The sequence below is a fragment of the Chiloscyllium plagiosum genome, chromosome 7 (genome assembly GCF_004010195.1).
Source record: "Chiloscyllium plagiosum isolate BGI_BamShark_2017 chromosome 7, ASM401019v2, whole genome shotgun sequence".
NCBI classification, from domain to species: domain Eukaryota; kingdom Metazoa; phylum Chordata; class Chondrichthyes; order Orectolobiformes; family Hemiscylliidae; genus Chiloscyllium; species Chiloscyllium plagiosum.
Genome location: NC_057716.1, coordinates 73226764 through 73240398, shown reverse-complemented (window position 1 = coordinate 73240398; position 13635 = coordinate 73226764). Strand labels below are relative to the sequence as shown.

The 13635-nt window shown below is 40.8% G+C and overlaps 1 protein-coding gene across 1 annotated transcript in view; it reads right to left on the bottom strand.

The window, feature by feature from the left end:
• The window catches only part of tmem163a (transmembrane protein 163a), a 227537-nt gene that overhangs the window by 5781 nt on the left and 208121 nt on the right, over positions 1–13635 (bottom strand). Inside the window, exons 6-7 of the mRNA XM_043694055.1 lie at positions 12135–12246; positions 5127–5268 (exon numbers count right to left, since the gene is read on the bottom strand). Of these exons, the coding sequence (XP_043549990.1) occupies positions 5127–5268; positions 12135–12246 (254 nt within the window). The remainder of the gene's footprint in view (positions 1–5126; positions 5269–12134; positions 12247–13635) is intronic.

Here is a 13635-nt window from a genome sequence, read left to right as displayed (position 1 = left end):
TATATCAGTTTCAGTCTCTAACTGAGGAACAGCATGCTGTATCTGTGGAGGCAGTGCAATAAAAGTTTACCAGACTGATGTTAGGATGGCAGGAATGACTTGGAGAGGATGGATTGGTTAAGATCTTTCTTCCTTTGCCTCCATGCCTAGTTAATTGGATAAGAGTCTTCTGCACATCTCTCAATGACTCTTTCCTCTGCTTCAAACTCCCTCCACCTGGACCCCTGCTTCTGGCCTTTTATCTGCTCTCGACCTGTTCATCGAGAACTGTCAACATGATATCAGTTGTCATAATTTCTCTGTTCCCTCTCATTCATTTGAACCAATCTTCTCCTGAACTGACTTCGTACTCAGAGATCCAACCCTGACTTTGCAATCAGGCCTACTACCAAGGATGTACTGTTGTTGTCTGGCATACTGACCTCCGCAATGCAGATGCTGAGCACCAATTCCCAGACATTCCCTTCCTGTCTCTCTGGACCATGACACCACAAACAACACCAGGCTATTGTATACATGATCACTAATTTTATTTCACCTAGTGATCTCCCTCCACATGGGCTCTAAGTTTATAATCCCAACCACAAAGCTCGCTTTTATCTTCTCCGTAAAATCATAGGAGTGCTCAGACATACCCATTGTTTCTGCCTGCTCCTGCCTCATGGAAGTCATCTCTTCCTACTTTTTTTTTTGTTACTGCCCCTTGTCCAGTACCTTCCCACTTATACCTGTGATTAATCTGATACTTTGTCAGTTTCAGAACCTCCAATTCACATACTCCAACTGCTGTCTCTTCACTTGTGCAATCCCTTTACAATTGTCTCCCATCAGGTCTTGGGGCTTCAAGCTCCTTCCTGGAAAAATAATCTGAACTGTCCCCATCTGCCACCACCCTCCTCCACCTGACCAAGCTCATCTTCGCTTTGAACAGCTTCTCCTCTAACTCCTCTCATTTCCTTCAGCTCAAAGGGTGGCCATGGGTACCCAAAAGGGCACCACTGTGTGTCTATCTCTTTGTGGTGTTAGTGGAACATTCCTTGTTCCAATCTGACTCGGGCCCCTCCCCAAACTCTTTCTCAAATACGTCAATGGTATCATTGATGCTGCTTCCCACTCTGAGCTGGAATTGGAAAAATTAATCAACTTTGCTTCCAATTTCTACCCATTCTCACCTGCATATGGTCCATCAGACTCCTTCCTCCCCTGGTCTGAGTTCTTCCACCCCTTCCTCAACATCTGTTCCGTTTATGGGGCGAAGCCAACCACCAATCTCCATAACAAACCCACCATCTCACAATTACCAGGATTATCTATCCTCACACCCCAATTCCTATAAAGACTCCACTCTCCTCTCAGTTTGTCATCTCCATCACATGATGATGCTACCTACCACAGGGGGTTGACAGGGCTCTTGGCTGTGTCCAACACATTTCCCACACTTCTTCCCTCACCCCTTCTTTCCCACAATACAATGCTAGGGTCTCCCCATCTTCATTTACTACCCCACCAACATTCATATCATAAGCCATATGATCAGAAGTTGCCAGTCACATCATCACATCACTGGAGAGTGGGATGACACTATCTCACATATATTCCTCTTCCCTCCCTTGTACAGGGACTGTTCCCTTTTGGACACTTTGGTCCACTCCTCCATGCTCAATAACTCCCCACACCCCCTTGGCACCTTTCCATGTAATTGCAGAGCTTGTAACAGAAGCCATTTACTTCCTCCCTCTTCACTATCCAGGGGAAGCAACAATTTACCAGGATTTTATTCGCTGCTCACAGTGTAGTCCCCTCTACATTGAGGAGACAAAATGCAGACTTTGCAGAAGACCTACGTTCTTTCTACAAAAATGACCCTAAGCTTCTAGTTGCCTGCTGCTTCAACATACCACCATGTTTCCTGGCCAACATGTCTGTCTTGGGCCTGTTCAGTGTTCTAGCAAAACTCAGCACGCTGGAAGAATAGCACCAAATCTTCTGCTTAAGGACCCTGCAGCCTTCAGGATCTAATCTTGAGTTCAATAATTTTAATGAGACCTGAACACCCTCTCCCATGTCATTTCCCCACTCCTAGCCCTGTCATGATATAGGTTGTTTTCAACACAGACAACCCATTTTCACTGACTAATGGTTCTCATTAGCAGCTTTTCATTTTCCCTGGCTCTCCATTACCTGTTCCTTTCTCTACCCAACTGCTGTCCTCTCTCTCTCTGAGCTCCCTCTCCACCTATCATTTACTCTTCTCACTCGCCACCACCCTTAGTCTACAGCTAGGAAAAGTTAGTTATAGAGGGACTTTGATTATCCGAATACCTGATTATCTGAAGGTGATCTCAAGGTCCCCATTGAAACATTGTTAAAGAGCTGTTTCAACCTTGATTGCATCTTTTATTTACAGGTACAATGATTAAAAATGAATTCAGCTCACTGAAATGCTGCCGAGAACAGTCCTGGACAGTCTAGGCACTGTCTGTTAATGACTGACCACCTGCCCTCTCTCTCTCCCCACACTTTTCCTGGAGTTCTACACAGGAGTGTACCCTAAACCTTCTCTCCCCCCGCCGCCTTCCCCAGATAATCTCTCCAACATTGTCCTGTATAGGGTAGAGTGGGAACTTTATTTCGAGTATCTGCATTACTGTGTCTGTGCATATACTATTTGGAAACTTGCCCACAAAGGCAGCAGCAGTCTTACTGTTGATGTACAGTCCGGCTACATGGGGGGTGCAGACGAGGACAGTGAGTGGGGGTGCGGCGTTAGGGGCAGACAGAGGGCAAGGTTTGGAGTTGGTGGGGTGGGAGCGGTGTTGATCACGGTTGGGGGTGGGTGGGAGCAGATAGGGTTGGAGGTGGGAGGGCTGGGGTCTTGTGCACAGTGTGCTTTGTCTAGTCTCCTGAACGGGGAGCAGACTTCACAGAAAACACTGAGCCCCAAAGGAAGTCCATTAGCTGAATAAATAATTATCTGAACAAAACAATACCCGCCTATATCGTTTGAGTAATTGAGGTTCCTCTGTATATGCTGAAATCAGTTCCGATGAAGGGTCACTGGACCTGAAACATTGACTCCGTTTCCTTTTTTTAAAACATTCATTCCTAGGATGAGGGCATCGCTGGCTGAGCCAGCATTTATTGACTATTCCGAATTGTCCAGAGGGCAGTTAAAAGTCAGCCTACATTACTGTGGGTCTGGAGTCACATGCAGTCCAGACCAGGTTAGGATGGCAGTTTGCTTCCCGAAAGCATATTAATGAATCAGTTGGGTTTTTTTCTGGCAATGGATTCGTGGTCATTGTCTAAGGATTCCAATAAGAAGAAACTTCACATAGAGCAGAATTGTGGAATTCTCTAGCAGAGAGAGGCCAAGCTATTGAATGTTTCCAAGAAAAATTAGAGATGGCTGTTTTTGATAACTGGATCAAAGGGTAGAAGAAGAACGTGGGAACAGGGTACTGAGTTGGATGATGAGCTAAGATAATTTGGGAATAGGGGACTGAGCTGGATTATGAGCCATGCACATTTGAATGGTGGGGAAGGTTCAAAGGTCCAAATGGTCTATTTCAGTACAAGACGAACCAAGGACACAGATGCCAAACCGCACCACCTTCATCAGTAAGGACAGCATCCTCAAGCTAGTAGACCTGTGTTTCATTCACCCCTTCACCTTCATTGACAAGACCTATAAACAAATCAATGGAGCACCCATGGGGCCACCAATATCAGGCTTCTTAGTAGAAGCAGCAATGCAGAAACTCAACTGAACAGACCTTCCCATGATCCAACCCGAACTTTCAGTCCACTAGGTGGATGGCACCTTGGTCATCACAAAATGGAATAAATTAGAGGAAACCTACAACATCAAAAACATCCTTACTGGCATAAATTTCACAAAAGAGGAGAACAACAATAGACTCCTCTTCTTAGATATCACAGTGAAACACTTAATGGAGAACTGCAGACCAGGGTCTACAGGAAAGCAACACACACTGACCAGAGATACTTAACTACAGGAGCAATCATCCCGATACCCACACCAAATGGAGCTGTATCAGAACATTATTTAAACGGGCCCCAACGCATTGCAGCCCCCAGGAACTATGAGTGGCAGACGAAAAATGCTTATACAGTGTATTCAAGCATAACGGGTACCTGATAACAGTTTAACGATTCTTAAATAGCTAACCCAAAAAAGTAGACACAACACACCCAGAAACTCTAGCCACCCTACCATCAATCAAAGACATCTCAGAGATGACTACCATACGCCAACCCCTTGGCATCATGGTAGCCCACAAACCTACCAACACACTGAAACAGCTACTGATGAATCTAAATGACTATGTACCAACAAACAGCAAAACAAATGTCACATACAAAATACCTGCAAGGATTGCAACAAACACTACATCGGACAGATGGGCAGAAAACTAGCCACCAGGACACACAAGCACCGAGTAGCCACCAAAAGACATGACCAGCTCTCATTAGTATCCTTACACAGACGAAGGACACCACTTCGGCTGGGACAACACATCCATCCTAGGACAGGCTAGACAGAGATATGCATGGGAATTTCAGAAGGTCTGGCATTCAAACTAAACTCTGTGGAGAGAGAAATAGGTGAAGTGGCAGATGAATGAATTGGGTAAGTGTCAGTGGGTGAGATGGATAGCTCGGCAGGTTAGTTTGGAACGGGTAATCGGGTCAGGTCGTGGGGATAATAAGACGGCTAGAGGTTAAGGGTCAAGGGGTAGTAGTGGGAGAGGTGATAGTGAGGCCCAATCAGGTTGGGAATTAGGCAGAAGTGTACTTGGGGAAGGGGTGTGGTTCAATCATAGGTAAGTTCTGATGTTGGCACAGTGTCTAACTGGAATATTTCTCTTTAACAATTCCTGGATAACTATTCCAAAATCTCTGAATCTACTTCAGAGTGATTAAGTGGAGTATTCCACAGAGCAAGGGAGATGCCCAAAAACTATCCAGGTAATATCCAGGAGGCCAATGCATTTGGATTTCTGAAGGATGTCAGGATGTAGCTTGAGTCACAAGTTCAGTCTCCGATATTCCAGAGACCAGACGATCTGGCTGGAATCCTCAGAAAAAAAGTTGAAGCCTACTTTATTCCATATGCAAGGATGATCATTCCAATGAGAATCCCTATAGTGCCGTCCAAATACCAGACACCAGGATTATGATTGTAGACTTCTGCACTGATCAGTATAGAAAATGCCATGATGCCTCCAACTAAGGAGTTAAAACCTGCAAGACAAAAAGACAAGAATATAACAATGAATTCCAACAGCTGGACTGTTGCCAGATGGTGCAGTGTAACAAAATGAAGTATGTTTCAGAGACTGGCTCCTTGACCAACGGATTCAAAATAGTTTTAAATAAACTTGTAGGAGTTAATGCTGGACCTTTGCAAAAGTAAACTGAAATGGGATATAAATGCAAAAACAATTACCTGTTCAACAGTAATTAATAAAGAATATATTTCAAAAACAGCATAGCGGAGACTCGGAGACAGTCAACATTAACTGGAACAGCAAGTGAAAGGGAGACTGCCAGCTGGAATTGTGATTAAGAGTGGCAAGACAAGTGATCTGTCAGTTTTGGATATATAAATGCTTCTAGATGCCATGGTGACCCAGAGCAAACACATCTGCAGCTTTAGCTCAGAATTAATGAGCTTTGAGGCTGCTCTGCAGAGACTGCGGCACATCAGAAAAGGAGAACGTTACCTGCATGTTTGTACCAGGAAAGCGTCACATCCCTTAGGACAGAGCCTTCTTATTGACCAGAGGACAGGGAAAGGAGTGTGTGCCTGCCAGTGAGGCAAATAAAGGAACTCAAAAAGCAAGACTGCAGGAGCCTTCACCTTTGCAATTGTGCAATAGACATGAGATCCTGTGTGCTTATTTGGATGACAGTGAGGGCTGTGGAGTTTCAATGGCACCACCATCTCTGAAACTTTCACTATCAAATCCTGGGGTGTTACCACTGGTCAGAAACGTTACTGCATCAGTCACACAAATACTGTGGCTTCAGAGACAAGTTGGAGGCGAGGAATTGTGTTGTGAGTAAGGGACTTCTTGTCTCCCTAATGCCCGCCCAGCATTTATAAGGCACAAGTCAGGAATGTTTTGGAATACCCTTCACCTGACCAGAATAGGGACTCAGTCAAACATTGATCAAACATTGAAGAAACTTGACACCATTCAGGACAAAGCAGCCAGCATGATTTGCACCAGATCGACCACCTTCATTATTCACTCCCTTCATCAGCCTGCTGATGCATATCTATACCTGATGGGGGAGCAGCGCTCTGAAAGCTAGTACTTCAAAATAAACCTGTTGGACTATAACCTGGTATTGTGTGATTTTTAACTTTATCTATAAAGAAGGATTGATCTAATTGTACCTATGTTTAATTGGGGAATTTGAAGGTCACATGTATTTCCAAAGATTTGTCCTCCAAGAAGTCCATAACCTTTCAATCTGACCTCTGGTGGATCCCTGACATCCTTCGGCCCACCATCAACAGTTGTACCTTTAGTGGCCTCGGCTTTAAGCATTGGAATTCCCTCCCTAAACCTCTCCACATCTCCACTCATTCTCCCTCCTTTAAGTGACTTTAAAATGTGCTCCTGAATAAAACTGCAGTCATAGAATCCACTTTTTTCCTTCCTTGGCTGGACGACAGTTTATACATGATTAGGCAGTCACTAAAGATCAATAATTCTCCCTCTCCAAAGTTAAAAATCACATAACACCAGGTTATAGTCCAACAGGTTTAATTGGAAGCATACTAGCTTTCGGAGCGACGCTCCTTCATCAGTTGGTAGTGGAGGGCTCAATCCTAACACACAGAATTTATAGCAAAAATTTACAGTGTGATGTAACTGAAATTATACATTGAAAAATTGATTGTCTGTTAAGCCTTTCATCTGTTAGAATATCATGATAGTTTCACTTCTTTCATGTGTAAATCACAAAACCTTTTTTTAAGAAGTTGCATTCTCAGGTTAGCTGTTAACAATGGTGATAGCTAGACAATATGTTGAAGGTGTTAGCCCCCTGTGTTCTCTGTCTATGCCATGATGTTTAGATTGATTCTAATCTAAAAAGTGAGATAACGGAGTTTTTCACAAATTCATGCAGTTTTTGAGCTCAGAGTTCTACATGAATGTATGCAGTTTTTGAGCAAAGTACAATGTAACCCTGCAAGTACAAATTCACCCCACAAAATATATAGTTAAAAATCACACAACACCAGGTTATAGTCCAACAAGTTTAATTGGAAGCACACTAGCTTTCGGAGCGACACTCCTTCATCAGGTGGTAGTGAAGGGCTCAATCCTAACACAGAATTTATAGCAAACATTTACAGTGTGATGTAACTGAAATTATACATTGAAAAATTGATTGTCTTTGACAATCACCTGATGAAGGAGCGTCGCTCCGAAAGCTAGTGTGCTTCTAATTAAACCTGTTGGACTATAATCTGGTGTTGTGTGATTTTTAACTTTGTACACCCCAGTCCAACACCGGCATCTCCAAATCACAAAATATATGTGTACATGTGAGTCTTTGTCAGTGTGTGTGTGTGTGTCTGTCTGGGTTGGGGGTTGTGAATGTGAGAAAGTGTGTGTGTGTGTGTGTACTGCACTCACTACACACACATACAAAACTGTGTTGTGGAACTGTCTGGCCAATGTTTGGAGATGATTGCAATCAAACAAGGATTAAATGTATGCAGTGTTAGGTCTTTGTTCTGCAGATTAGAGTGTAGAATCAGTTTGGTTGGAAATGTGAAATTGTAAAGGTATGAAGTCACCTGTGGAAGTGGTTTCTAGACTCCCTAACAACAACCACACTGTAGAACAGAGTATACAGGAAGAAGTGACAGAACTGATATGGCTTGTGAGAAAGGTACAGCGATAACCCATGGGTAATTTTCATCTACATATAGATTGGATCTATCAGGTTGGTAAGGGTAATCATAATATGAACTCAGAGTTTCCAGCATGTTGCACATTCTAAAGCCAACCAGAGTTCATGTGATATGAGATGTGGGAATGTCCAATGAGACAGGATTAATTAATTACCCCATGGTAATGGCATTCCTGAGTAGCAGTCACCATAAAGTAATTGATTTATGTACTCTGTTTCAGACAAGAATATTAAATCTAAGATAAGTGTTCTAAACTTAAACAAGGGCAATTATGAGGGCTGGAATACTGAACTGGCTAATGTGAACTGAGAAGATATAGGTCAATAGAGACACAGTGGTAGACATTTAAGGACATATTTCAGGATACTCAGTAAATATATGTGCCAGTGAGAAAGAATGATTCTAAAGAAAACAAGCTAGTTAAATTTATGGCTAGCTAAACAGGTTAACATGGTATCAAATTGAAAGAAAAGGCATATAAATTTACAAAGGTGGAACACAAAATCAGATGATTGGGTAAAATGTAAAGATCAACAAAATATGACCAAAAGATGAATGAGGAATGAATATGAGGGGAATTAGCTGGACATATAAAAACAACTAGTAAGAGTTTCTACAATTATTTAAAAAGGAAAAGTGTAATTAAACAGAGCATTAGTTCTCTAAAGATAGTCGAGGAATTTAATAATGAAAAACAGGGAAATAGCAGATTAATTAAACAGATATTTTGCATCAGTCCTCAATGTATATGATAAAAATGGCATCCCAGAAATAATTACAAATTGGAATATGAAAGGAACTAAGCACTAGGAGCAGGAGTAGACAATTCAGCCTCTTAATCTTGAAAGTTTAATCATGGCTGATCACAGCAAAAAATTAAAACAATTACAATCACAAGGGATAAAGTGTTGAGAGAAGTATAATGACTAAAATCTAACAAGAGCCCTGGCCTTGATGGACTTCATCCTAATATGTTAAAAGAAGTAGCTGTTCATAAGTTCATAAAATATAGGAGCAGAATTAGTCCATTCAGCCCATTGAGTCAGCTCTGCTATTTGATCATGACTGATATACTCCTCACCCCTATCTTTCTACCTTCTCTCCATATCCGTTCAAACCATTACCAATTAAAAATCAGACTAACTGCTCCTTAAATTTCTCATGGTCCCACTTTGAGATAGCAAAATCCACAGATTCACAACCTTTGGGAGAAGTAGTTTCTTCACATCTCTTTTAAATTTGCTACTGCTTATCTGAAGATTATGTCCTCTTGTCCTAGAGTGCCCCGCAAGAGGAAATATGTTCTCCACGTCTAATTCATCCGCACCTTTTATCATCTTGAATACCTCAATTTGATCTCCCCTCATTCTTCCAAATTCCAGAGAGTATAGGCCTAATCTGTTCATTATTCCTTCATATGACAAACCCCTCATCTCTGAGATCAATCCAGTGAACCTCCTCTGAACTGCCTCCAATGCCACTACATCTTTCCTCAAATAATGGAACCAAAACTGTGCACAATACTTCAGGTGCAGTCTCACCAATACCTTATATAGTTACAACAATACTTCCTAACTTGTTTATTCCAATCTTTTAGCTGTAAAAGTCAACATTCCATTCACTTTCTTTATTATGTGGACCTGCATGCAAGTTTTCTGTGACTCATGAAAGAGTACACCTAGATACCTCTACACTGGAGCACCCAGAATATCTCCCATTAAGGCAGTAGGTCTCCTTCCCATTTTCTTGACCCAAATGCATGATGTCGCACTTGCCCTCACTAAACTCCACCTGCCACATTTTGGCCCACTCTCCTAAACTATCTATATCCATTTATAAGTTCTTATTTTCTAATTGTAATTTACCATCCTGCCTATTTTTGTGTTGTCTGCAAATTTGGTGATAGAGCCTTCCATCCCTGTATCCAAGTGATTAATGTAAACGGTAAATAGCTGGGGCCCAATGACTGAACCCCATGGCACCCCACTAGTTACATCTTGCCATCCAAAAAAAACCATTTATTCCCACTCTCTGTCTTCTGTCATCAGCCAGTCATCTATCCAGGCCAATAAATTACCCCAATCCCATATGGTCCAACCTTGTGAATTAACCTTTTGTGCAGCACCCTATCAAACGCCTTCAAGAAGTCCAGATAAATTACACCTACAGCATCTCCATTATCCACCATGCTTGTTGCATCTTTGAAGAACTCTAGCAAATTAGTCAAACATGATTTGCCCTTCATAAAACCATGTTGACTCTGATAAGATAATGTTTTGACTTTCCGAATGTTCTGATATTGCTTCCTTAATAAATGATTCTAACACTTTCCTGACAACAGATGTAAATATTTGAGGCCCCAACACTGTTCTCTGGGGCACACCAATTGTCACATCCCGTCAACCCAAAAACAATTCAGTTATTCTGGTCTTCTGCTTTCTGTTCGCCAACCAATCTGTTGATCAAGTGAATTTACTTTTACTTTTCCAAATTCCTTAGATTCCCATGAGACTGGAAAACTGCAAATTGTACTCCTCTATTCAAAAATAAGGGAGACAGACAGCAGAAACCTACAAACTGGTGAGCCTGTCATCGGCAAGATGCTAGAGATTTAGAAAACTTAATGTAACATGGTTTGTGAAAGAAAAATCATGTTTGATTAATTTTGTAGAGATCTTTGAGAAAGTAACAAACAATGTACTTAAAGGGGCAGGAATGGATATCCTATGCTTAGAAGATATTTGAGAAGGTGCCATATCAAAGTTTACTATGCAAAGTAAAGGGGATGTTGTAGGGGGCAACCTACTTGACAGATAAAGGATTCATTGGCTAATAGAAAGCAGAAGAGCAGAATAAATGGGTTGTTTTTGGGTTGGCGGGATATGACAAATGGTATGCCACAGGGAACCGTGTTGGGGCCTCAAACATTTACAATCAATATAACTGACTTGGACGAAGGTGTGAATGTGTAGATATAGATAGATTAAGTGAATGGACAAAAGATTTGTTGATGAAGAATAACATGGGAAAGATGAACTTATCCATTTTGGCAAGAAGACAATAAAAATAACATATTATTTAAATAGAAACTGCAGAGTTAGATTGGTGTTTGTACAGGCATAACAAATTATTCGAAAAGCCAATGGAATGTTGTCTATTATTGCAAAGGGGATAAAATATAAAAGTAAGGATGCTCTGCTACACTTATATAGAATGTTGGCAAGGCCACATCTAAAGTATTTTGCTCTCTTTATTTAAAGAAGGATGAAAATATGTTAGAAGTTGTTTGAAGAAAGTTCAACCAGCTGATACCTGGGATGTTGGGTTATCGAATGAGAAAAGGTTAATTTGGGACTGCATCAATTCGTGTTCAGAAGAATGAGAGATGATCTGCTTGAAACATTTGATATACTGAGGAGACTTGGCGGATGGATGCTGAAAAGATGTTTCCCTTATTTGGTTTGAGAGAATGGATCTAGGAATCACAGTTTAAAAGTAGGATCAAGATGAGGAGGATTTTCTTTCTTCTCGGGGGATATGAGTCTCTGGGACTCTCTTCACACTGAATGGTGGAGGCAAATTGAATATCTTTAAGACAGAGGCATACACTAACAAGCAAGTCAAAGTTTATTTGAGGTAGGCAGAAATATGAATTTGAGGCCACAATTGCAGCACTCATGATCTTATTAAGTGGCAGAGCAGGCTGGGGGGGGGCTGATCTGCCTGATCCTGCGCCTAATTTATGTGCACGTATGTATGTTTTTAAATAAATGAAATTGCTTTTCACAGGTATTTAAAAGGACTTAATATTAAAACCTGTCAAATGTCAGAAATTTGGGAATGAATAAAGGCAGCTATTACTCTCTCAGGTGTGATGAGCCAAATATACTATACTTTATATCATTCTATTGTCTGTATATATTTCATGATGAAGGGCTCTTGCCCAAAACATCGATTCTCCTGTTCCTCGGATGCTGCCTGACCTGCTGTGCTTTTCCAGCACCACACTCTCGACTCTATATTTTTTCAGTCATGATGTTTAGAGTTTGCACTGCATTGCTCCAATGTATCATACCTTCCTGTTTCCTATTGAACTCCATGAATATTTTGCTGTCAAATATTTTAATTGACCCTGTATCAGAACATTACATTTGTGAAGTTCAGTACTCACCATCAGTTATCAGGGCTTTGCTTGTGAGGATTCTACCAAGCATAAACTTAACCACAGCCAGAATACTGCAGAGTATTCCACTAATGATGGAAACACTAAAAAGGAAATCATCCTAAAAACAAAAAATACATGTTTTAGTGCAATATCCAACTGTGTTAACAGAGTCATAGAAATGTACAGCATGGAAACAGACCCTTCAGTCCAACTCATCCATGCCGACAAGATATCCTAAATTAACCTAGTCCCATTTGCCAGCACCTGGCCCATATGCCTTCTAAACCCTTCCTGTTGTTTAATAGTTTCAGAAACCAGGGTGTGCTGATTGGTAATTGCCTCCGCAATGCTCAAGAAAAAGACTTGTAGTAGGTCTAAATATAAACAAGAATATCTTTGAAAATTCAGAGATATTAGTTTTTGACAGCAAAACAAACGGATTCATTTTATTAGAATGCTGTCATTAACCAGAAGGAAAAATGTAAACTTTGTGACAGCCATGAAAGATGTCACTTCAATCTTTATGTTTTTTTAATTTTCACTGTCATTGTTCTAGCACTCTGAAACTGAGTAAAATGGTATTTTTAAACCTGAATATTCATTAAAACTGAAAACAAATGCCAAAATACCAAAATAGTTCTGAGTTCAATACCATAAGAACTAAAGATCAATCCAAGCTGAGAATTGGGACAATAGAAAACACCCACTTGAAATGTACAAAAGCATCATAATGAGACCTACTAACAGCTCTTTTTTCTGAGCTTTCAGGAGGTTATCTTAAGAAGGTAATAATGATCTAAATGATCATCCAAAACTTCAAGCGATTAAACATGCAATCAAGAAAATGTTAAAGGTCATCCAAAAATGTCCTTCTGCCTTATTGAAAGGCCATTCAGCATATTGTGTCCCAGCTGGCTCTTTGCAAGAACAACTCAGCTGTTCCCCTTCCATTGCCTTTTCCCAGTAGCCTTGAGAATCTCTCCTCAAACAATTCTCCAATTATCTTTTTAAAATGAATCTGCTGTACTCAGGCGGTTCAATTCAGAACCTGAACATCTGCTGTAGAGATAGGTTCTGCATGTCTTATTGGTTCTTTTGTCGTCCATCTTCAATTGGTGCTCTCTGATTTTCAACGCTTCCAACTGTCTCTCCCTATTTGTCCAGGTACTTCATGATTTTGAATATTCTTTAAACCTCCTCTTCCCCAAAAAGAGCAACCTCAATTTCTCCAATATATCCATATAACTGAAGTCCCATCATCCCTGAAACTATGTTAATGAATGTTTTCTGTATTCTCCGTAAAGCTTTCACATCCTTCCTAAAGTGTAGTTCCAGCTGTAGTGCTCTCATTGATGCCAAACTAATGTGTTAGAAAATGTCATCATAACTTACGTGTTTTGAATTCTATGCCTCTATTTCCAATACGCTTTTTAAAACTCTTTCTCAATCTGCCACACAACCTTAAATTATTTATACAGATTAAAAATCCAAGTCTGTTCTTGCACAC